Genomic DNA, 26,983 nt, shown 5'->3' on the forward strand with positions numbered 1-26,983 from the left:
CAGAGGAAGGATGCACGATTCTCACCTCTCTGCCACCAACACACCAAGGACTTGGTCCTCCTGGATGCACAAGACACATGAGCGCCTTCTTGCTGCACTACCTACATGACCCTCGGATTGTATGAATTTGAAGTAATCCTGAATACTGGGTTGCCACACTGTTAGATCCCCGGTACAAGACAAAATTTGGCGAACTAATTCCTGCCATAGAAAGGGACGCACGTATACAGGAGTATCTGCAGAATGTGGTACGCAATCTTAGATCTGCTTTTCCACTAAACACCAGTGCTGCACAGAGTGAATCTCAACGCTTTGTCATGGATAGGAGGAAATGGTCTTTTACTTGTCCACATCGGAGGGACCGAGGGATGGCTGCTGTGCTGAGATGGCGTTGAGTACGGTGTCCCTGCACAGTTGCACTTTTGGTCATATCCCAAAATGAGTTGAAAAAGGACAGATGCTGTTGGAAAGGGGAACAGGTGTGTTGGAAAGGGGAAAAAAATTTTGGTCCGTGGATTTGGTGGTTAAACAACTGTAACATTTGCTGAAGAAACAACATCTGTTACAGTGGGACTGGCAGATTTGGATAAAGTGGTATATAATCTGTGACCGCTATATAACAAAAATTAATAAGAAAAGAAAGAGAAAGGTATATATCACCTTCAGCAGTCAGTGTCCACCGTGCTCCCAGTTGGAAAAGGAGAGGTTGGCAACTTGAAGGTTTGGTGGAGGATACAGAGCTGTGTGGCTATGAAACTAATAGTAGCCTGAACCGAGTTAGACGCCATTCGGATCTGGAGACTGTGAGCCCTGTTAGCGTCACAGGGTCCACATGCCCACCCAGCCCAGGAACTCCCTGTTAACAACACAGGGGCCATTGAGTACGCTGACCGTGTGCGTAGGGGCCACACCTGTGGACAGCAGGCGCATCAGCAGCAGCAGGCCTGTTAATGCCACTGGGCTGCACAAGCAGGACTGTTAGGACAGGAGCTGGTCTTAACCGTTCTGCGTTACCAACTGTGGTGGTGGCCTGCATCCACCACCCGATCCCTGCCTACCTCTGGCCTAAAGCCGCAATGGGTTCAACACATGGAGGTGTGCTCTTTCGGAGCATAATAGAAGACTGCGCACCTCCTTGTTGGCTCCAGCCCCTTTTATAACCTGGGTCCGCCCCAAACCAGGGTGAACCACAATGCACCTCCTGGAGACAAAAGCAGAGTGACACGTCATGAGTGGCATAACTAGCGTCCTATTTGGAAACGCAACTTCAATGATGACCTCATGGCTGCCATGACCCAAACACCTCACCAGTCATCGTCTGACCATCAATAATGCGGTGACAAGTCATAGGTGTGGGCCTCTGCAAGCCATTTGGGAGGACACCTGATGCCCTGTGGTCTATATGGGACCCCCACATCAGGGCCAGGGCCAAAGAGTTCATTACCGGACCTAGTCTCTGATGCAGTAAGTGCCTGAGCATGCTCAGTAGCATGAAATACAGTCTCTGAAAAAAGACTATCAGCTTTAGCATGGTGTCTAGGCACAAAACAGGACTTAGACCCGGCACAGAATGCAAGCACCTGTGCAAAGAGGCTTTTCACACTTAGTGTGGGAGCATGCGCTGTATCCCGAAATGAAGACTTAGCGTCAGGAATGGCACAGTCAGGCTGAGCATACTCACTAGGCGAAACACTGTAATTATGCTGCAGCTGGGGTACATCGGCACACGCATGCGCACTAGCTGCCTCTCCACACTTAGACGTGGAGGGGAAATTTGTCTTGGAGATGCTGTCTATGAACAGAAGGAAAAGCTAAAGGAAGCCTGACTTTCTATCCCTCCGAATTATGAAATGCAGCAATGAATTCCATGAGTTTGCTATAACATTAGCGTAGCAAAATGTGCATGAGGGTGTGATGTAGAGGTGCTAGAAATAGCTTGTCACCAGTGGGGCACTAATGGAATACAACAGCCAGTTCTATGATGCCACAAAATGGCAGTATTTTGTGCTATCATTATAGCTTATTAAAAACAGAGCACGAGGTTGTCATGCAGAGGTGCTGCACATAGATTTGCAGTAGTGTGAATAGACAAAAGTACAATAGCCACGTTTAGGATACAACTAGGTACAGTGAGTGTTTGCTAGTATAATGGCTGAGTTTAAAAAAGTTTGAGTGTGCAATGCAGGCAGATGTCCTGCAAATATCGTTCCAATACTGTGAATTGACAAAAGTACAATAGCCACGTTTAGGATACAACTAGGTACAGTGAGTGTTTGCTAGTATAATGGCTGAGTTTAAAAAAGTTTGAGTGTGCAATGCAGGCAGACGTGCTGCAAATAACGTTCCAATACTGTGAATAGACAAAAGTACAATAGCCACGTTTAGGATACAACTAGGTACAGTGAGTGTTTGCTACTATAAATGGCTGAGTTTAAAAAAGTTTGAGTGTGCAATGCAGGCAGACGTGCTGCAAATAACGTTCCAATACTGTGAATTGACAAAAGTACAATAGCCACGTTTAGGATACAACTAGGTACACTGAGTGTTTGCTAGTATAATGGCTGAGTTTAAAAAAGTTTGAGTGTGCAATGCAGGCAGATGTCCTGCAAATATCGTTCCAATACTGTGAATTGACAAAAGTACAATAGCCACGTTTAGGATACAACTAGGTACAGTGAGTGTTTGCTAGTATAATGGCTGAGTTTAAAAAAGTTAGAGTGTGCAATGCAGGCAGACGTGCTGCAAATAACGTTCCAATACTGTGAATTGACAAAAGTACAATAGCCACGTTTAGGATACAACTAGGTACACTGACTGTTTGCTAGTATAATGGCTGAGTTTAAAAAAGTTTGAGTGTGCAATGCAGGCAGACGTGCTGCAAATAACGTTCCAATACTGTGAATTGACAAAAGTACAATAGCCACGTTTAGGATACAACTAGGTACAGTGAGTGTTTGCTAGTATAATGGCTGAGTTTAAAAAAGTTTGAGTGTGCAATGCAGGCAGACGTGCTGCAAATAACGTTCCAATACTGTGAATTGACAAAAGTACAATAGCCACGTTTAGGATACAACTAGGTACAGTGAGTGTTTGCTAGTATAATGGCTGAGTTTAAAAAAGTTAGAGTGTGCAATGCAGGCAGACGTGCTGCAAATATCGTTCCAATACTGTGAATAGACAAAAGTAAAATAGCCACGTTTAGGATACAACTAGGTACACTGAGTGTTTGCTAGTATAATGGCTGAGTTTAAAAAAGTTAGAGTGTGCAATGCAGGCAGACGTGCTGCAAATAACGTTCCAATACTGTGAATAGACAAAAGTACAATAGCCACGTTTAGGATACAACTAGGTACACTGAGTGTTTGCTACTATAAATGGCTGAGTTTAAAAAAGTTTGAGTGTGCAATGCAGGCAGACGTGCTGCAAATAACGTTCCAATACTGTGAATTGACAAAAGTACAATAGCCACGTTTAGGATACAACTAGGTACACTGAGTGTTTGCTACTATAAATGGCTGAGTTTAAAAAAGTTAGAGTGTGCAATGCAGGCAGACGTGCTGCAAATAACGTTCCAATACTGTGAATTGACAAAAGTACAATAGCCACGTTTAGGATACAACTAGGTACACTGAGTGTTTGCTACTATAAATGGCTGAGTTTAAAAAAGTTTGAGTGTGCAATGCAGGCAGACGTGCTGCAAATAACGTTCCAATACTGTGAATTGACAAAAGTACAATAGCCACGTTTAGGATACAACTAGGTACACTGAGTGTTTGCTAGTATAATGGCTGAGTTTAAAAAAGTTAGAGTGTGCAATGCAGGCAGACGTGCTGCAAATAACGTTCCAATACAGCAGAGTGAAGGCAGATAGACGTAACGTACATGACTGAGGCAGTGATAGATCCAGGAAAGGGTTAAGGAGTAAGGGATGGGGGTTTTTACCTAAGGAATGTGGTGGTGGGCGAGCAGGAGGAGAGATGGGGGCAGGGGCCATATAAGAAATAGGTCCCATGTTAAGGTGTCATTCCTTTGTCCTGGACTTAAAGACTGAACAAGCAGTTGTGGATGCCTTGCTGAAGAGCGTTCAGGCCGCGGCTTTGACATGTAGGCCCGAATGGATTCAGGCCCAGCTAGACGAATTGCTGAAGAATGCCCGGGATACAGCATCTGTCCCTTCTGAACTTTCTGAACATCAAACTCTAAGAAGATCAAGACCTCCTGAGAGACTAACTTCTGAAATGGCCAATAGGACTCACAATAGGATCATAAGTCCTTCCGTTACCTCTAGGAAAAGAGCAAAGCGCAGCACGGCCTCTGATCCTGCTTACAAACCAGGAAGGAAATTACAGTACAAGAATAACAAAGGACAGAGAAAAGAGCCCGACCATCTAACCAGAGAGACACCAAGAAGTGCAAGGAGAAAGTCCAGCTCTACTGATGTGCCAGCCAGAGAAGCAGCCACACAAGCTACAACTGACGTGACCACAGCCCACGATGGATCCTTAGAACTTCCTCAACAAACTTTGTATCATTCTAGAGGACATCATACGGCCTCACCCCAGGAAATAAACCAACACGGGGGGATGGGCTTAGGACACACAACATTTCCGGATCCGGGTTCTCATTACACGAGGAGTGGCAGGAATCCAAAAAGACAACTGCGCAAAAGTACTTTAACCAGACAAAGACTTCTTCGGCCGGCTCAGGATATGAGTCCGGCAAGAAATCTACAGCTACAAGACTCAGAAGAGATTCCAGACAATGACTATGACACAGATAACGACTCCCCACTAGAGGGCAGCGGCACGCAGCACTTCAATAATGGAGGGGCTGTAGAGACTATAACTAATACGTCACGGACGGCTGGTCAACCTAGGACGCAGCCAGGTATTGGTGAGAACACTTTTTCTTGTCCTATATCTAGTGTAACAACACCTGTAATGAGTCCAGTGGGCGCAGTTGGGGGTACAGGTCCCGGCAATGTAGGATGGGATCTTAATTCAGTAGTACAGCAATTAGTGTCAGGGGTTAAGGAGGCTTTGAGTCAGTCTAGTTTACCCATAACTTCTTCTCCTATTGCTGCATGGTGTGGGAATGGTCGCCGGACATCGAAGGTGGTAAGTCAGTCGTGTGCTGATCCAGAGACACAGGAGGACGCAGTAATTTCACAAGGGGTTCCATTATCTGATGCAGCAAAAGGAGAATTATATGTATGTTTTGAGGGTCCTCTAGGAATTCATTTGAAACAGGAGGTTAGGGAGAAGATTTGGGCCGACGAATATGTGGAAATATTTTCATTATTGCCCTTAGAAAAATATAACTTGGATAGAGTAAGGTTTGATGAGAGGAAAAGAGAGGAACAAGAAAGACGGTATTGTCTCATCCCCCAAACATTTAGCAATTGGTTCCATGCCTTTGCCATATTAGCAAGTGTAATAGGCCAGAAAACTCCTGAACATTGCTCTGCCTTATTTTGTTACATGAATTCTATCGGGGAGGCGCACCGTGCGTATGGAGGTTTAGCATGGCTGCGCTATGATGAGCAGTTTCGCCAACGAAAGGCTGGTCGCCAAGGGATTCGTTGGGATCACAAAGATATTAGTTTATGGATGCGTCTCATGACAGCGCCACGTGGGGTTAATCAGCCCTTTCAGGGCTATGTCGGCAGATCATCAGCAATCGGATTGTCGGCAGCAAACAGAAAAGGTTGCTGCTGGCAGTTCAATGATAGCCAGTGCAGATTCGGAAACACATGCAGGTACAAACATGAATGCAGCTTCTGTAGTGGAAACCATAGCCTATCCAAATGCTTTAAACGAAATAAAACCCCAACAGCAGAGATTAACCAAAAAGGGGGAAACCCCAATTAGACTCGGGGAGATGGTGGGCTATCTAAGCAGGTACCCAGATAGAAAAGCAGCACAATTGCTGGGGGAGGGTTTCTCAGAAGGTTTTAAGATCCCATCTACTTCAGGCCCATTAACCTGTTCTCGTAACCTTGCTTCAGCTTATACATATTCTCACATTGTCTCCACAAAACTAAACAAAGAAATTGACCTGGGCCGCATGGCAGGCCCATTCCCCAAAATGCCAATAGAAAACTTAAGGGTCTCTCCATTGGGGGTGGTCCCAAAGAAGGAACCCAATAAGTTTAGGCTGATCCATCATCTGTCCTTCCCTCATGGAAGCTCAGTTAATGATGGAATCGATCAGGAACTTTGCACAGTCTCGTATACTTCATTTGATACAGCGATTGCATGGGTTCAGAAGTACGGCAGAGGAGCTTTAATGGCAAAAACAGACATTGAAGCTGCCTTTAGACTCTTACCAGTCCATCCAGAAGCTTCCATCTCTTGGGTTGTCAGTGGCAGGTTTTATGTAGACTTGTGTTTACCGATGGGCTGCTCCATCTCATGCTCCTTGTTTGAATCATTTAGCACATTTTTGGAGTGGGTAGTAAAGAAGGAAGCCGGCGTGCGTTCTGTCCTGCATTATCTAGATGATTTCCTATGTATTGGTCCACCAAAGTCATTTGTTTGTGCTTCATTATTGGCAGCGATTCAGTCGGTTTTTAAGTGTTTTGGAGTACCGTTAGCATCAGATAAAACAGAAGGCCCGTCTACACTTATCAAGTTTTTAGGAATTTTGATTGACAGTGAAGCAATGGAGTGCAGATTACCGGATGACAAGGTCAGTGATCTGCTGGAGGCAGTCAGAGAAGCTAGATCTCACCGTAAGATCAGATTAAAGGATCTACAATCGCTGTTAGGGAAAATGAACTTTGCGTGTCGCATTATTCCAATGGGTAGAGTTTTTTGTAGGCGCCTAGCTGCAGCTACCTCAGGCATAACCTTTCCACATCACTTTGTGCGGCTGGCTAGAACATTAAAGGACGATCTGGCGGTATGGGAACAGTTCTTAATAGAGTTTAATGGGAGGTCATTGTGGATCAGACCACCGGTTTCAAATTTTGATCTAGACATCCACACTGATGCAGCGGGGTCAACTGGTTTTGGTGCATATTGTTCGGGACAGTGGTGTGCAGATAGGTGGCCAGAGAGTTGGAGAAACAATGGGTTAACACGAAACTTAGTACTCCTTGAATTGTTCCCCGTAGTGATTGCTTGTGAAATTTGGTACAATATTTTCCAAAACCGAAAAGTGAGATTTCATTGTGATAACTTGGGAGTTGTAGAAGTCATCAACAAACAATCAGCGTCTTCCCTGCCTGTTGTTACGTTGCTGCGTCATCTAGTGCTGCGCTGCTTAAAGTCAAATTGTCAGATTACAGCTGTGCATGTTCCCGGTGTTTGCAATTCTGTGGCTGATGCTCTGTCTCGTTTTCAGTGGGACAGATTCCGTTCGTTAGCCCCGATGGCAGAGGTACAAGGCAAGAAGTGTCCGGATTTTCTGTGGTCACTGCCAGTGACACCGCATACGCTCTGATAGAACGGTCTGTGGGTGTAAGCACATGGCAGAGGTACCAGTCAGCATGGAGGGAATGGGAAAACTTGTGTGCTCTAGTGGGACATGATGCCAGGTTACATGACAATGTTTCCTTGTTGTTATTTTACATTAGCAGGGCCTTTGTGGATGGTACTTCATTGTCCAGTATTGATAGTAAAATGTCTGGATTAGCTTTTTGGTTTAAGTTGCACGACTTCACTGATTACACAAAGCATTTTTTAGTTAAGCAGGCCCTAAAGGGTTACAGGAAAAGTTGTAAGAAGACCAGAGATAAACGGCGTCCGATTTCTTTCCAGTTATTGCAGCAGATACTGAGTGTACTAGGCTGAGTCTGGAGCAGTCCGTTTGAAGTGTTACTCTTTAGTTGTGCATTCACACTGGCCTTTTTTGGCGCTTTTAGAATCAGCGAGTTGGTGGCGAGTAGCTCCACCAGAAGTGGGGGTCTACAAGACGAGGACGTGCATCAGTACACAGACAGAGGGGGTCTACAAGCCGAGGACGTGCATCAGTACACAGACAGATTAGAATGTTTTCTGGCAAAGTCAAAAACTGATCAACAGGGTAGAGGAAAATGGATCACATTGTTTCCTTTAAGCGGGTCCAGGGCCTGCCCGGTCATCTGTTTTAGAAACTATGTCTCAAGAAGGCCAAATATCCAAGGTTCATTACTAATTCATGAGGATTGTAAGTCATTGTCACAATTTCAATTCACAGCAGTTCTTAAAAAATGCCTGACAATATTGGGAGAGTCTCCAAATGCATTCACTTCACACTCATTTAGGATAGGAGCAGCCACAGAAGCTGCTAGATGGGGCTTAGAGCCGGACATAGTTAAAAAAATCGGGAGATGGGAATCGAGCAGATTTAAGAGTTACATTCGATTACATTTATTATAAATGGCGTACATGTATATATATATGTGTACATTGTGGTAATCTTATAGTAGTTGTGTCTTCATTTAGACAATTGTGTGATAATTGTGTTTTTGTTTTTTGTTTTAGCTGAACAGCAATGCCTGGTTTGGATCATGGGACATTCATTTGTTTTTTGGGGGGCCTTACGTGCAGCAGTCAGGCCTAATGGCAAACAGTTGGGGTTGCCCAGTTCCTTGGCACGGGTGACATGGATAGGAAAGAGGGGAATGCAGTGGCATCAGCTGTTAAAAGAAATCCAGTATCATGTGGAGTTCTACCGCCCCCCGGACGTCTTACTTATCCATTTAGGTGGTAATGATTTAGCAATAAGAACATCAAGACATTTAGTTAGGAACATAAAGCTTGATATGTTGAATTTATGGAGGTCTTACCCAGAAACAGTGGTGGTCTGGTCGGATATAGTAGCTAGACAAATGTGGAGAACAGCGCGATCAGTGGCTCGCATCAATAATACAAGGATAAAGGTTAATAAAAAAATAACAAAATTTGTGTTGGAAAACGGAGGGGTGGCCATACGTCACCAGATGCTGGAAAATACAAAGGAACATTTTTGGAGAGATGATAAGGTACATCTTAATGACATTGGCATTGATATATGGATGTTGGGAATACAAGAAGGAGTAGAACGAGCCATTAAGTTGTGGAGGAACTCACTCTTGTAAGGTGTCACAAGAGCGAGTCTTGGCGGGATGTGGTTGTTTAAACCCCCTCTTTGTTGGTTGGAGAATTATGTTTTTAATGGGGTCCCTGGGCCAGAGCTCAGCGGACAGTGGAATATGGGTCCCTGGGGAGGAGCTCAGTGGACAGTGGAATAGATGGGTCCCTGGGGAGGAGCTCAGCGGACACAAGGAAAATGATCAAGGGGTATACCCAGATTCCCCCTTGAGCTAGGTGTACACGGCGGAGGGGGATATGGGGCTGGGATTTATAACAACCACATCTCTGGGCCGATAATCTTGTTTTTTCTTATTGATGTTTTTTCTTATTAAAATAAAGGGCTGCTGTGGCCAAAATTTTAATCCATGTCACGCAGTGTGTGGTGTCTTATTTATTAGATTACCAGGAGCGCAATTCACTAGTCCATCAGTCATGTGAATAGACAAAAGTACAATAGCCACGTTTAGGATACAACTAGGTACACTGAGTGTTTGCTAGTATAATGGCTTAGTAACAATGAGTTGTAGTGTGCAATGCAGGCAGACGTGCTCTGCAAATGTCTTTGCACTAGTGGGACTATAGCAAAGTCCAATAGCCACGTTTAGGATGCCACTAGGTACACTGAGTGTTTGCTAGTAAAATTGCTTAGTTTAAAAAAGTTGGAGTGTGCAATGCAGGCAGATGTGCTCTGCTAATATCTTTGCACTAGTGGGACTATAGCAAAGTCCAATAGTCACGTATAGGATGCCACTAGGTACACTGAGTGTTTGCTAGTATAATGGCTTAGTTAAAATGAGTTTGAGTGTGCAATGCAGGCAGACGCGCTATGCAAATGTCTTTGCACTAGTGGGACTATAGCAAAGTCCAATAGCCACGTATAGGATGCCACTAGGTACACTGAGTGTTTGCTAGTATAATGGCTTGGTTTTAATGAGTTGGAGTGTGCAATGCAGGCAGACGCGCTCTGCAAATGTCTTTGCACTAGTGGGACTATAGCAAAGTCCAATAGCCACGTATAGGATGCCACTAGGTACACTGAGTGTTTGCTAGTATAATGGCTTGGTTAGAATGAGTTGTAGTGTGCAATGCAGGCAGATGTGCTCTGCTAATGTCTTTGCACTAGTGGGACTATAGCAAAGTCCAATAGCCACGTATAGGATGCCACTAGGTACACTGAGTGTTTGCTAGTATAATGGCTTAGTTAAAATGAGTTTGAGTGTGCAATGCAGGCAGACGCGCTATGCAAATGTCTTTGCACTAGTGGGACTATAGCAAAGTCCAATAGCCACGTATAGGATGCCACTAGGTACACTGAGTGTTTGCTAGTATAATGGCTTGGTTAGAATGAGTTGTAGTGTGCAATGCAGGCAGATGTGCTCTGCTAATGTCTTTGCACTAGTGGGACTATAGCAAAGTCCAATAGCCACGTATAGGATGCCACTAGGTACACTGAGTGTTTGCTAGTATAATGGCTTAGTTAAAATGAGTTTGAGTGTGCAATGCCGGCAGACGCGCTATGCAAATGTCTTTGCACTAGTGGGACTATAGCAAAGTCCAATAGCCACGTATAGGATGCCACTAGGTACACTGAGTGTTTGCTAGTATAATGGCTTGGTTTTAATGAGTTGGAGTGTGCAATGCAGGCAGACGCGCTCTGCAAATGTCTTTGCACTAGTGGGACTATAGCAAAGTCCAATAGCCACGTATAGGATGCCACTAGGTACACTGAGTGTTTGCTAGTATAATGGCTTGGTTAGAATGAGTTGTAGTGTGCAATGCAGGCAGACGCGCTCTGCAAATGTCTTTGCACTAGTGGGACTATAGCAAAGTCCAATAGCCACGTATAGGATGCCACTAGGTACACTGAGTGTTTGCTAGTATAATGGCTTGGTTAGAATGAGTTGTAGTGTGCAATGCAGGCAGACGCGCTCTGCAAATGTCTTTGCACTAGTGGGACTATAGCAAAGTCCAATAGCCACGTATAGGATGCCACTAGGTACACTGAGTGTTTGCTAGTATAATGGCTTGGTTAGAATGAGTTGTAGTGTGCAATGCAGGCAGACGCGCTCTGCAAATGTCTTTGCACTAGTGGGACTATAGCAAAGTCCAATAGCCACGTATAGGATGCCACTAGGTACACTGAGTGTTTGCTAGTATAATGGCTTGGTTAGAATGAGTTGTAGTGTGCAATGCAGGCAGACGCGCTCTGCAAATGTCTTTGCACTAGTGGGACTATAGCAAAGTCCAATAGCCACGTATAGGATGCCACTAGGTACACTGAGTGTTTGCTAGTATAATGGCTTAGTTAAAATGAGTTTGAGTGTGCAATGCCGGCAGACGCGCTATGCAAATGTCTTTGCACTAGTGGGACTATAGCAAAGTCCAATAGCCACGTATAGGATGCCACTAGGTACACTGAGTGTTTGCTAGTATAATGGCTTGGTTTTAATGAGTTGGAGTGTGCAATGCAGGCAGACGCGCTCTGCAAATGTCTTTGCACTAGTGGGACTATAGCAAAGTCCAATAGCCACGTATAGGATGCCACTAGGTACACTGAGTGTTTGCTAGTATAATGGCTTGGTTAGAATGAGTTGTAGTGTGCAATGCAGGCAGACGCGCTCTGCAAATGTCTTTGCACTAGTGGGACTATAGCAAAGTCCAATAGCCACGTATAGGATGCCACTAGGTACACTGAGTGTTTGCTAGTATAATGGCTTGGTTAGAATGAGTTGTAGTGTGCAATGCAGGCAGACGCGCTCTGCAAATGTCTTTGCACTAGTGGGACTATAGCAAAGTCCAATAGCCACGTATAGGATGCCACTAGGTACACTGAGTGTTTGCTAGTATAATGGCTTGGTTAGAATGAGTTGTAGTGTGCAATGCAGGCAGACGCGCTCTGCAAATGTCTTTGCACTAGTGGGACTATAGCAAAGTCCAATAGCCACGTATAGGATGCCACTAGGTACACTGAGTGTTTGCTAGTATAATGGCTTAGTTATCAGTTGGAGTGTGCAGAGGACAAGAGGGTACAGTGGCAGGATTGTGGTGCTCTGGGTAGAGGAATGGAAGACTGCCTTTCTATTCCCTCCTAATGGTGAAATGCAGGTAGGAAATCCCTGACCTGGGCTACACAGACGCTGTTGCTGTTTGCAGGACCTGTCACCTATGGCTCTCTGACCCTGCCGGTTGGAGCCCTTAAAAGGACTGCTATAAAGTGCTCTCCCTAAGCTGTCTAACGCTGTGTATGCAGCGCATACAGCTGTATCGGCTATAGGACTCAGGAAGACGGAGCTGCGACACTGATGTCTGACACCAAAGACGCAGAAGGCAGATAATGGCGTCCGTGAAGAAAATGTCCGGTTTTATAATGCAGGGACATGTGACATGGACATCCTATCACACATGCCGTTGCTTCTCTGGCTCAAAGTCCACTTAGCTGTGTGTGTGTCTGTGATTGGCTGACATGCTGGCCCGCCCCACAAGACGCGCGCGCTTAGGGAAGGAAGACAAGAAAAAAAAAAAAAAAAATGGCGATCGCCATTATAGAAACAGCAGTGATCTGAAGGCGCTGTTCACGCACACTATACACTGAAATGTGATAATAGTTTGATTCACAGAGTGACTTACACTATTACAGCAGAAACCAAGCTATGATTTAGCTGTTTTTTGGCTGCTAGAACCGTTCTCGAACGTTTCTAGAACTACCGAGCTTTTGCAAAAAGCTCGAGTTCTAGTTCGATCTAGAACATGCCCCAAAATCACTCGAGCCGCGAACTGGAGAACCACGAACCACGAACCGCGCTCAACTCTAGTTATCAGTCATTGTACAGAAGGAGGAGGTGAGCTGTGACATCACCTATTCTCAATGGAGAATCTTGTGTTTTCTACTGTATATAGGTGTGCTATGAGTCATTGTACAGGAGGAGGAGGAGGTGAGCTATGACATCAGCTATTGTGAATGGTGGATCCTGTGTTATCAGCTGTATATAGAGATAGAGGTGTTATCAGTCATTGTGCAGAAGGAGAAGGAGGTGAGCTGTGACATCACCTAATGTGAATGGTGGATCCTGTGTTATCTCCTGTATATAGAGGTGTTATCAGTCATTGTATAGGTGGGGGAGGAGATGAGCTGAGACATCACCTATTGTGAATGGAAAATCCTGTGTTATCTGCTGTATATAGAGGTGTTAGTCATTGTACAGGAGGAGGAGGTGAGCTGTGACATCACCTATTGTCAATGGAGAATCCTTTGTTGTCTACTGTATATAGAGGTGTTATCAGTCATTGTACAGGAGGAGGAGGAGGTGAGCTGTGACATCAGCTATTGTGAATGGTGGATCCTGTGTTATCTCCTGTATAAAGAGGTGTAATCAGTCATTATACAGGAGGGGGAGGTGAGCTGTGAAATCACCTATTGTGAATGGAGAATCCTGAGTTGTCTACTGTATATAGAGGTGTTATCAGTCATTGTACAGGAGGAGGTGAGCTGTGACATCAGCTATTGTGAATGGTGGCTCCTGTGTTATCAGCTGTATATAGAGGTGATACTTGGTATATTCTTGTATAGAAGTGTCGGTGCTGAGACTGTAGTTATCATTTTACAGTAATCAAATTATTAGTGAAATTTACTTACATGAGGGAAAAGTGGAAAGTGCAGATTTCGTCGCAGCTGCTGGATGCTGCTCCCACACCAGTCTTCAAATATGTGGAGATTAACCCTTCCAGCAAACTGGAGGAAACATAAGGAAATGTAGAAGACGGTTGAAATCCATCCATCCATCCATCCATCCGTCCATCCATCCATCCGTCCGTCCGTCCATCCATCCATCCATCCATCCATCCGTCCATCCGTCCATCCGTCCATCCATCCATCCGTCCATCCATCTGTCCATCATCATCTACAGTGCCTTGCAAAAGTGTTAGTGTGGAGATCTCCTTGGTCTTTGTCACGATTCATCTTTGGCTCCGCTCCTTGCAGATCCATTGGGTTTTGTCTACTGCTCGGGTGTTTGTATTCCCGGGTCTTTGCCGGTGGGCGGTGCTTTTTGGTGCCTCGTTCCCGTAAGCGCTTTGCTTTATCTGTGGGCTGTTTCCACCGGAACGTCGCCATTGATAGTCCCTGCCCTGCAGTGTGCGCTTCTGGTTCCCGTGAGTTTGTTCTGATCCTCGTCCCGCTACCCGACTCCTCCCTGTCCACCGCTCCGTCCGTCTTGTCTGTGCTCCCTGACTTCCTGACCCTCCGGTTGTCTTGTTCCCTCAGACTCGCTTCCCCCCTTTTGTACTGCGGCTATTGACCCCGGCTTCCTCGCTGACTACGGTTCTGCTCCCCATCTGTATCTGACATTACCTCCCGGCTACCGATCTTAGGCTTCCACATGACTTCGGCACTTCTTCCTCCTTTGCATTGACGTGACCTCCCGGCTCTGACTCTCGGCGTGTACAACCATTCTGCTACCTCCCCGTCTATATACTGGTGACATCTAGTGGACAGACGCCGCATTACCCCTAGGAGCTCTACAGCTCTCCTGTGTATCTGCACCCTGCTTGACCTTGATGGTGCTGTTTGGAGATCTCCTTAGCCTTCATGGTTTTATTTAGAGATCTCCTTGGTCTTCTGGTGCTGTTTGGAGATCTCTGGTCTTCATGGTGTTGTTTGGAGATCTCTGGTCTTCATGGTGTTGTTTGGAGATCTCTGGTCTTCATGGTGTTGTTTGGAGATCTCTGGTCTTCATGATGTTGTTTGGAGATCTCGGGTCTTCATGGTGTTGTTTGGATCTCTGGTCTTCATGGTGTTGTTTGGAGATCTCTGGTCTTCATGGTGTTGTTTGGAGATCTCCTTGGTCTTCATAGTGTTGTTTGGAGAACTCCTTGGTTCTCCTGGTGTTGTTTGGAAATCTCCTTGGTCTTCATAGTGTTGTTTGGAGAACTCCTTGGTTCTCCTGGTGTTGTTTGGAAATCTCCTTGGTCTTCATAGTGTTGTTTGGAGAACTCCTTGATATTCATGGTGCTGTTTGAAGATCTCCTTGGTTTTCATGGTTATTTGGAGATCTCCTTGGTCTTCATGGTGCTGTTTGGAGATCTCCTTGGTCTTCATGGTGCTGTTTGTAGATCTCCTTGATCTTCATGGTGCTGTTTGGAGATCTCCTTAGTCTTCATAGTGTTGCTTCTATATCTCCTTGGTCTTCATAGTGCTGTTTGGAGAGCTTCTTGGTCTTCATGGTGCTGTTTGCAGATTTCCTTGGTCTTCATGGTGTTGTTTGGAGATCTGCTTGGTTTTGATGGTGTTGTGTGGATAACTCTTGGGTCTTCGTGGTGTTGTTTGGGGAACTCTTTGGTCTTCATATTGTTATTTGGAGAGCTCATTGGTCTTCGTGGTGTTGTTTGGGTATCTCTTTGGTCTTCAAGGTGCTGTTTGGTTAGTGGCGCCTCTTGTTAATAGTGTTGCAGCCTCTGTGGCCTTTCAGAGAAGCTGTGATCCTGACAGACCCGGGGACACTTAGATTGCACACAGGTGGTCTTTTTTTCACTAAGCATGTGACTTATGAAGGTAATTGCCTGCACTAGGAATTTTTAAGAACTTCATAACATAAGAGCTGAATACCCTATAATATCGATTTTATGTCATAAATTTACTTTTTGCTTATATTTTTCTTACACAGTTTGTAATGTAACAAAATAGGTAAAAAGCCAAAGGGGGCTGAAAACTTTCGCAGGGCACCGTATCTATCTATCTGTTACCTCTGGTTTCCAGGGGACGGACAGGTTCCAGGTGATGGATTCTTGGAGCTGCAGACATGAGAAGAAATCAGTGAGTGCCATAAATAAGATCAGATCTCATGAGAGCTGTGGTCCCATAGAGTCCAATGGAGTAACGGTGGGGTAAATGGATCGGTGTTGCACAAGATATAATTAGGGGATTAGCGTCAGCTGCGAGGATTATCGGCCCTCACAATACACATGGAAGGTTACCTGAGAAGGACGCAGAGAGGATCCACGCCCACGGTACAATCAGGCTTTATGGTCACCAATAAGGATAATGTCCAGGTCACTGAACACAGAGGAAAGCGCAGGTTTACTCCCACTGGCTTTAACCTCTTAAAGGCAGCACGGTGGCTCAGTGGTTAGCACTGCAGTCTTGCAGCGCTGGGGTCCTGGGTTCGAATCCCACCAAGGACACCATCTGCAAGGAGTTTGTATGTTCTCCCCGTGTTTGCGTAGGTTTCCTCCGGATTCTCCGGTTTCCTCCCACACTCCAAAGACATACTGATAGGGACTCTAGATTGTGAGCCCCAATGGGCACAGTGTTCCTGATGTATGTAAAGTAAGGTGCCCCAGTCCTATGTGCCACCCAGGGGCATAACTAGTGTCTGATGGGGCCCGGTGCAAAGTTTGAGCCTGAGCCCCTCTCCCTTCCCCGGGTTGGTCAGATATATAGATAGATATATATATGTAACATTCTAAATCTTATAATGACATAGAAGTTACCCCCCCCTCATCATGTAGTAATGACACCCGTTCTGTACTAATGTCACCCATCTTGGGCCACTTTCTGGTATATATCCCCATCATGGCCTCATCATGGCCCCACCCTGGTGTATGACCCCCATCCTGGCTATATCTTGGTATATATGGCCCCATCCTAGTACCGTATATATGTACGTATTATGGTATATATGTCTCCATCATGGCTAAATCCTGATATATATGGCCCCATCCTGGTATATATGTCCCCATTATGGCCCCATCCTAGTATATATGTCTCCATCATGGCCCCATCCTTGTATATATGTCCCCATCATAGCACCATCCTGGTGTATAACCAACATCATAGCTATATCCTGATATATATATATATTGCCCCATCGTGGCCCTATTTTGGTATATATGTCCAATCATGTTCCCATCCTGGTATGTATGTCCCCACCATAGCCCTATCCTGGTATTTATATCCCCAGCAAAGCCCTATCCTGGTATATGTCTCCGTCCTGGTATGTGTCCCCATCCTGCTATATCTCCATCTTGGCCGCATCCTGATCCCCCATTGCGCCGCATGCAGTAAAGAAAAAAAATCTATTATATTCACCTTCCCTTTGCTCCTCCAATGTCCTCCTCTGATGCTGTAATGTCGGCAACTGATCATGTAAGGGGCACAGCGCATGATGTCACTGTCATGCGCACTCAGCTGCCAGCATATTCGCTGCTCCACACATCTGGGATTATGGGCATGGGGAGCAGTGAATATTCATATTGTTTAATAGCGGCACATGGGACAGCTCAGCCGCTGCAGAAAGCTGCATGCAGGATGGTTACATGTGCTGCTATTAAACAACATGAATATTCACTGCTCTGCACGTCCATAATCCTGCCCACCTCTCAGCCCAGGGTTTAGTGCAAAGAGGTGGGCGGGATTATGGGCGTGGGGAGTAGTGAATATTCATATCCTTAATTGGCTGTTGGCTGCTGGTACATTGCAGTGCAGGGACCCAATGGGTCTATGTACTGCAATGCATTTGAGCTGAATGCGCGCCCTTGGACGTACATCCATATTAAACAGGCACTGGGGTTGGCGGCCTCCTGTATCCCAATCACAGTAACCATCCCTGTGACTGCAACGGTTACACCCCTGGTGCCACCTTATAAGATGGGTAATAAGTATGATGGGATGTAAGGTGCTGTAGCCTTATGTGCCACCTTGTATGATGGGATGTAAAGTGGTCTAGACCTATGTGCCACCATGTATGATGGGATGTAAGGTGCTCTAGACCTATGTGCCACCTTGTATGATGGGATGTAAGGTGCTCTAGACCTATGTGCCACCGTGTATGATGGGATGTAAGGTGCTCTAGCCCTATGTGCCACCTTGTATGATGGGATGTAAGGTGCTCTAGACCTATGTGTCACCTTGTATGATGGGATGTAAGGTGCTCTAGACCTATGTGCCACCTTGTATGATGGGATGTAAGGTGCTCTAGACCTATGTGCCACCTTGTATGATGGGATGTAAGGTGCTCTAGACCTATGTGCCACCTTGTATGATGGGATGTAAGGTGCTCTAGACCTATGTGTCACCTTGTATGATGGGATGTAAGGTGCTCTAGACCTATGTGCCACCTTGTATGATGGGATGTAAGGTGCTCTAGACCTATGTGCCACCTTGTATGATGGGATGTAAGGTGCTCTAGACCTATGTGCCACCTTGTATGATGGGATGTAAGGTGCTCTAGGCCTATGTGCCACCTTGTATGATGGGATGTAAGGTGCTCTAGACCTATGTGTCACCTTGTATGATGGGATGTAAGGTGCTCTAGACCTATGTGCCACCCTGTATGATGGGATGTAAGGTGCTCTAGACCTATGTGCCACCTTGTATGATGGGATGTAAGGTGCTCTAGACCTATGTGTCACCTTGTATGATGGGATGTAAGGTGCTCTAGACCTATGTGCCACCCTGTATGATGGGATGTAAGGTGCTCTAGACCTATGTGCCACCCTGTATGATGGGATGTAAGGTGCTCTAGACCTATGTGTCACCTTGTATGATGGGATGTAAGGTGCTCTAGACCTATGTGCCACCTTGTATGATGGGATGTAAGGTGCTCTAGACCTATGTGCCACCTTGTATGATGGGATGTAAGGAGCTCCAGACCTATGTGCCACCTTGTATGATGGGATGTAAGGTGCTCTAGACCTATGTGCCACCCTGTATGATGGGATGTAAGGTGCTCTAGACCTATGTGCCACCTTGTATGATGGGATGTAAGGTGCTCTAGACCTAAGTGCCACCCTGTATGATGGGATGTAAGGTGCTCTAGACCTATGTGTCACCTTGTATGATGGGATGTAAGGTGCTCTAGACCTATGTGCCACCTTGTATGATGGGATGTAAGGTGCTCTAGACCTATGTGCCACCTTGTATGATGGGATGTAAGGTGCTCTAGACCTATGTGCCACCTTGTATGATGGGATGTAAGGTGCTCTAGGCCTATGTGCCACCTTGTATGATGGGATGTAAGGTGCTCTAGACCTATGTGTCACCTTGTATGATGGGATGTAAGGTGCTCTAGACCTATGTGCCACCCTGTATGATGGGATGTAAGGTGCTCTAGACCTATGTGCCACCTTGTATGATGGGATGTAAGGTGCTCTAGACCTATGTGCCACCTTGTATGATGGGATGTAAGGTGCTCTAGACCTATGTGCCACCCTGTATGATGGGATGTCAGGTGCTCTAGACCTATGTGCCACCCTGTATGATGGGATGTAAGGTGCTCTAGACCTATGTGTCACCTTGTATGATGGGATGTAAGGTGCTCTAGACCTATGTGCCACCTTGTATGATGGGATGTAAGGTGCTCTAGACCTATGTGCCACCCTGTATGATGGGATGTAAGGTGCTCTAGACCTATGTGCCACCTTGTATGATGGGATGTAAGGAGCTCTAGACCTATGTGCCACCTTGTATGATGGGATGTAAGGTGCTCTAGACCTATGTGCCACCCTGTATGATGGGATGTAAGGTGCTCTAGACCTATGTGCCACCTTGTATGATGGGATGTAAGGTGCTCTAGACCTAAGTGCCACCCTGTATGATGGGATGTAAGGTGCTCTAGACCTATGTGTCACCTTGTATGATGGGATGTAAGGTGCTCTAGACCTATGTGCCACCTTGTATGATGGGATGTAAGGTGCTCTAGCCCTATGTGCCACCTTGTATGATGGGATGTAAGGTGCTCTAGACCTATGTGCCACCCTGTATGATGGGATGTAAGGTGCTCTAGCCCTATGTGCCACCTTGTATGATGGGATGTAAGGTGCTCTAGCCCTATGTGCCACCTTGTATGATGGGATGTAAGGTGCTCTAGCCCTATGTGCCACCTTGTATGATGGGATGTAAGGTGCTCTAGCCCTATGTGCCACCTTGTATGATGGGATGTAAGGTGCTCTAGCCCTATGTGCCACCTTGTATGATGGGATGTAAGGTGCTCTAGCCCTATGTGCCACCTTGTATGATGGGATGTAAGGTGCTCTAGACCTATGTGTCACCTTGTATGATGGGATGTAAGGTGCTCTAGCCCTATGTGCCACCTTGTATGATGGGATGTAAGGTGCTCTAGTCCTATGTGCCACCTTGTATGATGGGATGTAAGGTGCTCTAGACCTATGTGCCACCTTGTATGATGGGATGTAAGGTGCTCTAGCCCTATGTGCCACCCTGTATGATGGGATGTAAGGTGCTCTAGCCCTATGTGCCACCTTGTATGATGGGATGTAAGGTGCTCTAGACCTATGTGCCACCTTGTATGATGGGATGTAAGGTGCTCTAGCCCTATGTGCCACCTTGTATGATGGGATGTAAGGTGCTCTAGCTCTATGTGCCACCTTGTATGATGGGATGTAAGGTGCTCTAGACCTATGTGCCACCTTGTATGATGGGATGTAAGGTGCTCTAGCCCTATGTGCCACCTTGTATGATGGGATGTAAGGTGCTCTAGACCTATGTGTCACCTTGTATGATGGGATGTAAGGTGCTCTAGCCCTATGTGCCACCTTGTATGATGGGATGTAAGGTGCTCTAGTCCTATGTGCCACCTTGTATGATGGGATGTAAGGTGCTCTAGACCTATGTGCCACCTTGTATGATGGGATGTAAGGTGCTCTAGCCCTATGTGCCACCCTGTATGATGGGATGTAAGGTGCTCTAGACCTATGTGCCACCTTGTATGATGGGATGTAAGGTGCTCTAGACCTATGTGCCACCTTGTATGATGGGATGTAAGGTGCTCTAGCCCTATGTGCCACCTTGTATGATGGGATGTAAGGTGCTCTAGCTCTATGTGCCACCTTGTATGATGGGATGTAAGGTGCTCTAGACCTATGTGCCACCTTGTATGATGGGATGTAAGGTGCTCTAGCACTATGTGCCACCTTGTATGATGGGATGTAAGGTGCTCTAGCCCTATGTGCCACCCTGTATGATGGGATGTAAGGTGCTCTAGCCCTATGTGCCACCTTGTATGATGGGATGTAAGGTGCTCTAGCCCTATGTGCCACCTTGTATGATGGGATGTAAGGTGCTCTAGCTCTATGTGCCACCTTGTATGATGGGATGTAAGGTGCTCTAGACCTATGTGCCACCTTGTATGATGGGATGTAAGGTGCTCTAGCCCTATGTGCCACCTTGTATGATGGGATGTAAGGTGCTCTAGACCTATGTGCCACCTTGTATGATGGGATGTAAGGTGCTCTAGCCCTATGTGCCACCTTGTATGATGGGATGTAAGGTGCTCTAGACCTATGTGCCACCTTGTATGATGGGATGTAAGGTGCTCTAGCCCTATGTGCCACCTTGTATGATGGGATGTAAGGTGCTCTAGCCCTATGTGCCACCTTGTATGATGGGATGTAAGGTGCTCTAGCCCTATGTGCCACCTTGTATGATGGGATGTGAAAGATTGTAAATGACACTAACTTTGGAACTTAATCTATGTGCAGACTTTTCACACTGGGCACAGGGAAACGTATCACCCTTTGCCAACTTTGTACAGTGGATGTTAAAATCTAATACTTGGACACAGTGCAGGACCCCACCATGAGATCCCACATCAGGACATAACGCCGGCGGGCACGCTGCCGTCCTCCTCACCTCTTGCGGCCTCTCCGGTTGGTAGAACTGCAGGTTGGGGTCCACGGCCGGGATATTGCTGTGGGCCAGCGCTTTGCCCAGTTCCCTCCAGCTGCTGTACCCTGAGAGACAGTAAAGATTTGTGTTTTAATGGAAAGATTATAGTTTGCAGTAATTGATTTTTGATGTATATATATATATATATACTGAGTGTAGAGGTATACAGAGCCGTACACCATCTGCAGCTGAGGCTTATAGGGAGATGAGAGCCCAAAACCAGGGGGCATGGGGGGGGCAAGGGGTGTGCGGCCGACAGATGGGCACCCACAGGTGACGGCTTTCATTTACAGGCAAGGGATTCATCTTTCCACCCCCTCCTCTATGACCTTATCCTGCTGCGACAATCAGGATGGGTTATATGGAGGGAAGAGACGCTACACAGCGAGCCCCAGAGAAGAAGAAAGCACTGCTAATAACGGGAAAGACGCAAAGAAAGGGTCATCCTGAGCCTCCTTGTGCATGAATACAATCCCAGAAATCTGTGCAGTGTATATATACAGGACAGGAGAAGTGGTACTGTGCAGTGTATATATACAGGACAGGAGAAGTGGTACTGTGCAGTGTATATATACAGAATAATACAGACACTGAGGATTACACCCAGTATACAGGACAGGAGAAGTGGTACTGTGCAGTGTATATATACAGAATAATACAGATACTGAGGATTACACCCAGTATACAGGACAGGAGAAGTGGTACTGTGCAGTGTATATATACAGAATAATACAGATACTGAGGATTACACCCAGTATACAGGACAGGAGAAGTGGTACTGTGCAGTGTATATATACAGAATAATACAGATACTGAGGATTACACCCAGTATACAGGACAGGAGAAGTGGTACTGTGCAGTGTATATACAGAATAATACAGATACTGAGGATTACACCCAGTATACAGGACATGAGAAGTGGTACTGTGCAGTGTATATACACAGAATAATACAGACACTGAGGATTACACCCAGTATACAGGACAGGAGAAGTGGTACTGTGCAGTGTATATATACAGAATAATACAGGTACTGAGGATTACACCAGTATACAGGACAGGAGAAGTGGTACTGTGCAGTGTATATATACAGAATAATACACATACTGAGGATTACCCCCAGTATACAGGACAGGAGAAGTGGTACTGTGCAGTGTATATATACAGAATAATACAGATACTGAGGATTACACCCAGTATACAGGACAGGAGGAGTGGTACTGTGCAGTGTATATATACAGTATAATACAGATACTGAGGATTACACCCAGTATACAGGACAGGAGAAGTGGTACTGTGCAGTGTATATATACAGAATAATACAGATACTGAGGATTACACCCAGTATACAGGACAGGAGAAGTGGTACTGTGCAGTGTATATATACAGAATAATACAGATACTGAGGATTACACCCAGTATACAGGACAGGAGGAGTGGTACTGTGCAGTGTATATATACAGAATAATACAGATACTGAGGATTACACCCAGTATACAGGACAGGAGGAGTGGTACTGTGCAGTGTATATATACAGAATAATACAGGTACTGAGGATTACACCCAGTATACAGGACAGGAGAAGTGGTACTATGCAGTGTATATACAGAATAATACAGATACTGAGTATTACACCCAGTATACAGGACAGGAGAAGTGGTACTGTGCAGTGTATATATACAGAATAATACAGATACTGAGGATTACACCCAGTATACAGGACAGGAGAAGTGGTACTGTGCAGTGTATATATACAGAATAATACAGATACTGAGGATTACACCCAGTATACAGGACAGGAGAAGTGGTACTGTGCAGTGTATATACAGAATAATACAGATACTGAGGATTACACCCAGTATACAGGACATGAGAAGTGGTACTGTGCAGTGTATATACACAGAATAATACAGACACTGAGGATTACACCCAGTATACAGGACAGGAGAAGTGGTACTGTGCAGTGTATATATACAGAATAATACAGGTACTGAGGATTACACCAGTATACAGGACAGGAGAAGTGGTACTGTGCAGTGTATATATACAGAATAATACACATACTGAGGATTACCCCCAGTATACAGGACAGGAGAAGTGGTACTGTGCAGTGTATATATACAGAATAATACAGATACTGAGGATTACACCCAGTATACAGGACAGGAGGAGTGGTACTGTGCAGTGTATATATACAGAATAATACAGATACTGAGGATTACACCCAGTATACAGGACAGGAGAAGTGGTACTGTGCAGTGTATATATACAGAATAATACAGATACTGAGGATTACACCCAGTATACAGGACAGGAGGAGTGGTACTGTGCAGTGTATATATACAGAATAATACAGATACTGAGGATTACACCCAGTATACAGGACAGGAGGAGTGGTACTGTGCAGTGTATATATACAGAATAATACAGACACTGAGGATTACACCCAGTATACAGGACAGGAGAAGTGGTACTATGCAGTGTATATACAGAATAATACAGATACTGAGTATTACACCCAGTATACAGGACAGGAGAAGTGGTACTGTGCAGTGTATATATACAGAATAATACAGATACTGAGGATTACACCCAGTATACAGGACAGGAGAAGTGGTACTGTGCAGTGTATATATACAGAATAATACAGATACTGAGGATTACACCCAGTATACAGGACAGGAGAAGTGGTACTGTGCAGTGTATATACAGAATAATACAGATACTGAGGATTACACCCAGTATACAGGACATGAGAAGTGGTACTGTGCAGTGTATATACACAGAATAATACAGACACTGAGGATTACACCCAGTATACAGGACAGGAGAAGTGGTACTGTGCAGTGTATATATACAGAATAATACAGGTACTGAGGATTACACCAGTATACAGGACAGGAGAAGTGGTACTGTGCAGTGTATATATACAGAATAATACACATACTGAGGATTACCCCCAGTATACAGGACAGGAGAAGTGGTACTGTGCAGTGTATATATACAGAATAATACAGATACTGAGGATTACACCCAGTATACAGGACAGGAGGAGTGGTACTGTGCAGTGTATATATACAGAATAATACAGATACTGAGGATTACACCCAGTATACAGGACAGGAGAAGTGGTACTGTGCAGTGTATATATACAGAATAATACAGATACTGAGGATTACACCCAGTATACAGGACAGGAGGAGTGGTACTGTGCAGTGTATATATACAGAATAATACAGATACTGAGGATTACACCCAGTATACAGGACAGGAGGAGTGGTACTGTGCAGTGTATATATACAGAATAATACAGACACTGAGGATTACACCCAGTATACAGGACAGGAGAAGTGGTACTGTGCAGTGTATATATACAGAATAATACAGACACTGAGGATTACACCCAGTATACAGGACAGGAGAAGTGGTACTGTGCAGTGTATATATACAGAATAATACAGGTACTGAGGATTACACCCAGTATACAGGACAGGAGAAGTGGTACTGTGCAGTGTATATACAGAATAATACAGATACTGAGGATTACACCCAGTATACAGGACATGAGAAGTGGTACTGTGCAGTGTATATATACAGAATAATACAGATACTGAGGATTACACCCAGTATACAGGACAGGAGAAGTGGCACTGTGCAGTGTATATATACAGAATAATACAGATACTGAGGATTACACCCAGTATACAGGACAGGAGAAGTGGCACTGTGCAGTGTATATATACAGAATAATACAGATACTGAGGATTACACCCAGTATACAGGACAGGAGAAGTGGCACTGTGCAGTGTATATATACAGAATAATACAGATACTGAGGATTACCCCCAGTATACAGGACAGGAGAAGTGGTACTGTGCAGTGTATATATACAGACTAATACAGATACTGAGGATTACACCCAGTATACAGGACAGGAGAAGTGGTACTGTGCAGTGTATATATACAGAATAATACAGATACTGAGGATTTCACCCAGTATACAGGACAGGAGGAGTGGTACTGTGCAGTGTATATATACAGAATAATACAGATACTGAGGATTACACCCAGTACACAGGACAGGAGTGGTACTGTGCAGTGTATATATACAGAATAATACAGACACTGAGGATTACACCCAGTATACAGGACAGGAGAAGTGGTACTGTGCAGTGTATATATACAGAATAATACAGATACTGAGGATTACACCCAGTATACAGGACAGGGGAAGTGGTACTGTGCAGTGTATATATACAGAATAATACAGATACTGAGGATTACACCCAGTATACAGGACAGGAGAAGTGGTACTGTGCAGTGTATATATACAGAATAATACAGATACTGAGGATTACACCCAGTATACAGGACAGGAGAAGTGGTACTGTGCAGTGTATATATACAGAATAATACAGATACTGAGGATTACACCCAGTATACGACAGGAGGAGTGGTACTGTGCAGTGTATATATACAGAATAATACAGATACTGAGGATTACACCCAGTATACAGGACAGGAGAAGTGGTACTGTGCAGTGTATATATACAGATACAGAGGGATCTATCGCACGTGTTTATTTCTGGTAATGTTGATGATTACAGACAATGAACACAAGTCATTATCTCAGAACATTAGAATATTATATGAGACCAACTGAAAAAATGACTTTAAACTCAGAAATGGTGACAATAAGCAGAGTCCTGAAGAGATGGAGGAAATAATATCACGGCTGCGATAATCTGCAATAAATCATGGGACAGGGGAGGTCCCTCCAGATTAGAGAAGGGTAAATGGTTCCTATGTACAAAAAGGGGAAAAGGAAAAGCTTAAATAAAAACTGTCAGGGAACATTTACTGGATGTGACGGCATTAATCACCGGAGCCGCGCGGGTTATGACCAATAAATCTTATCAGATCAACCTGATTTCCTTCTATAACAATCACTGAATGATCGGAGCCATGAATATAGTATATAGAGCAGGGGAATGCTGTGGATATAGTATATAGAGCAGGGGAATGCTGTGGATATAGTATATAGAGCAGGGGAATGCTGTGGATATAGTATATAGAGCAGGGGATGCTGTGGATATAGTATATAGAGCAGGGAATGCTGTGGATATAGTATATAGAGCAGGGGGATGCTGTGGATATAGTATATAGAGCAGGGGGATGCTGTGGATATAGTATATAGAGCAGGGGGATGCTGTGGATATAGTATATAGAGCAGGGGAATGCTGTGG

General features: G+C 45.0%; 1 protein-coding gene across 1 annotated transcript in view; it reads right to left on the minus strand.

The window, feature by feature from the left end:
• The window catches only part of B4GALNT3 (beta-1,4-N-acetyl-galactosaminyltransferase 3), a 92,398-nt gene that overhangs the window by 24,072 nt on the left and 41,343 nt on the right, over nt 1-26,983 (minus strand). Inside the window, exons 2-4 of the mRNA XM_075343621.1 lie at nt 21,703-21,803; nt 15,798-15,845; nt 13,693-13,788 (exon numbers count right to left, since the gene is read on the minus strand). Of these exons, the coding sequence (XP_075199736.1) occupies nt 13,693-13,788; nt 15,798-15,845; nt 21,703-21,803 (245 nt within the window). The remainder of the gene's footprint in view (nt 1-13,692; nt 13,789-15,797; nt 15,846-21,702; nt 21,804-26,983) is intronic.

The sequence above is a fragment of the Anomaloglossus baeobatrachus genome, chromosome 4, assembly GCF_048569485.1.
Source record: "Anomaloglossus baeobatrachus isolate aAnoBae1 chromosome 4, aAnoBae1.hap1, whole genome shotgun sequence".
Taxonomy (NCBI): Eukaryota; Metazoa; Chordata; class Amphibia; order Anura; family Aromobatidae; genus Anomaloglossus; species Anomaloglossus baeobatrachus.